This window comes from Aplysia californica, unplaced genomic scaffold (assembly GCF_000002075.1).
Source record: "Aplysia californica isolate F4 #8 unplaced genomic scaffold, AplCal3.0 scaffold00252, whole genome shotgun sequence".
Taxonomy (NCBI): Eukaryota; Metazoa; Mollusca; class Gastropoda; order Aplysiida; family Aplysiidae; genus Aplysia; species Aplysia californica.
The window spans coordinates 506,244-508,566 of NW_004797522.1; the positions used below are offsets into that span (position 1 = coordinate 506,244).

A 2,323-nucleotide genomic window follows, 5' to 3' on the forward strand; every position below is an offset into this window, starting at 1 on the left:
GGGAGAGAGAGAGAGAGAGAGAGAGAGAGAGAGAGACCTTTAAGGGAAAAAAACGCATCACGGAAAACAAGTCAAATATCAAAACAAAAGCAAAAATGACAACAACAAACAAAACAAAACAAATTTTTTTAAACCAATCCTCCCCTCCCTCTCCTCCCCCTCACATTGCGGTAAATAATCAGAAAAAAACCCACAACTAATTCACATTTAATAGTAATAATTATTACTCTCATTAACATATTGCGTCATCATGATGAAATAAGGAGCTCGTCAAAATATTCAAATCAAAGAAACTTGCATTTTTCTAGCGTTTGGGCAATTTTGTAACATTTTCTTTTATTGGCTGAAAACCTTTAACGTCCAATCACAATCATATCATTTCTGAGTGGGTTTTTACTCAAAAACGTTGATCAAAGGCACAAAACTCCCGTAAATTTGCAGTTTCCAAAGACACTCAAGCTAGGGACGTCATCAAGCTTTGAAGGCCTTTTTCTCGCTAATTCTTTCTCTGACACCAGGCGACTTCGCTCATAATTAATATCTCGGCTACTATTCAAAATAGATGTGTATCTTTATATCAAAAGCAGGACAAATGAACGAACTTTAAGCTGATAACAATGACTCCTTATACCCAAAAACTGAAGAGCGTCTGATTCCATCGCAACGCAATATATGAAAAAGTAAAGTTGTCCCATATACCTCACAATAAACTACAGGTGCCCCCCCCCCCTCTACAGGGCAGTGCAACTGACTGAAGTGTCTTTAGGCCATTCCTAAAGGAGGTGTATTAACATGTTCTTATGCACAGTAGAATTGCAAATGGGCTGACGTATCAATGTCATGCTCATACTGTGCCGGAGAAACATAGGGGGAACTGCTGCTTTTTCTTTTCTCATCCTTACCCTCATCATTTTTCCTCTACTTCTTTTGTATGTTTGTCACTCTCTTGTGAACTGCTATTTCCGGGATGCCTTGAGGCAAGAGAGGTGAGCAGAGTACGCCTGATTCCCCGTTTGGACTTCTTTGTTTGTTTGTTTTAGTAGAGGTTTTACGGCGCTCGCATCTGCATAAGGTCATATAAGCGCCAGAAGATTAGAGGTGTTACAAGAGAGTAACAAACATAAAAAAGAAGGAGGGGAGATAAGGACGATAGATGTTTGATAGGAAAGAAGAAGCAAACCACACCAGAGCACCCGCCAACCACCCACCTGGACGTCCTTGTTGACATCCACTCCTTGGCCCTCATATGACCTTACGCAGTTGCGAGCGCCGTAAAACCTTATTAAAACTTTTTTAAAAACTACAGGTGACGCTGAGTCCGGAGGAAATGGCCATCGCGGATGAAGACAGTGAGGTGAAAATAGTGCATCTAGTCCAGCTGCTCAAGTGGAAGTACCAGAAGCAGGGCAGTCGACCGCGGGAGTTCGCCAACGTCAGCGTGGAGGAACCCATGCCCTGCAAGTGCCACGCCAGAGGGACTGGGATACGCGCTGGCATCGTCGGTCAGTACTAACTTCTACTACTGTGACTACTACCGAACTGCTTACTTACTTACTTCTACCCATTACGCCATCTGGCGTTTAGGGCAGCAACAAAGGATCTCCAGCTCTGTCTGTTTTAGGCCATCTTGGTCAGCAATCCCCACGAATGATTCCAGGACTTCATTTCCGACTCTACTGTGCGTCTCCAGGTTACTTTGGGTCTGCCCCTCTTGCGATGTCCTTCGGGTGTCCAGTTGAGGGTAGTCTTCACAATAGTCTGGTTCTCTTCTCAGAACATGTCCAATCCATCTCCATCTTCTCCTTTTTATTATGGTGGTCATGTCCTCTTGCTTAGGAAATCTTGTCGGGCCAGAAGATTCTGACTGCTATTCTACTACTATTGCTACTTACTTTACTTTTTCATCCTCCTGTGCCGTTAAGCGTCGAGGGGAGAAGCAGTTTTCTATGGTAGCCAAGCTCCGCAGTTCTTTCAGTTGTGATGTTATGTTTTCTTAGGGTTTCCTTGACCCCCTCGATCCACCTTTTGCTTGGCCTTCCTCTTCCTTTATATAGTCTGACTATTACTACTACCTCTAATACCTAGTGCCCACTGACACGATCGGTTCGATTCGGTTCTATTCGGTTCTATTCGGTTCGATTCGGTTCGGTTTGCTAGCCAGATTGAGGGCAGGAAGTGGCTATCGTGTCAAAAACCGATCGCCCGACTCGTCGCCCCAAATACTTACGTGTTTGTTTTCAGGCGACAAGTCGGGCGATCGTTTGGCGATCAGTTTTTCGATCCCCCAATGGGCAGTCGTATACTACTACTACTACCACTACCA

General features: G+C 44.2%; 1 protein-coding gene across 1 annotated transcript in view; it reads left to right on the forward strand.

Annotated features, from left to right (window-relative positions):
• LOC118477849 (serine-rich adhesin for platelets-like) overlaps positions 1-2,323 on the forward strand; it is a 37,211-nt gene that overhangs the window by 13,739 nt on the left and 21,149 nt on the right. The window contains exon 5 of the mRNA XM_035970314.1: positions 1,307-1,502. Coding sequence (XP_035826207.1) covers positions 1,307-1,502 — 196 coding nt within the window. The remainder of the gene's footprint in view (positions 1-1,306; positions 1,503-2,323) is intronic.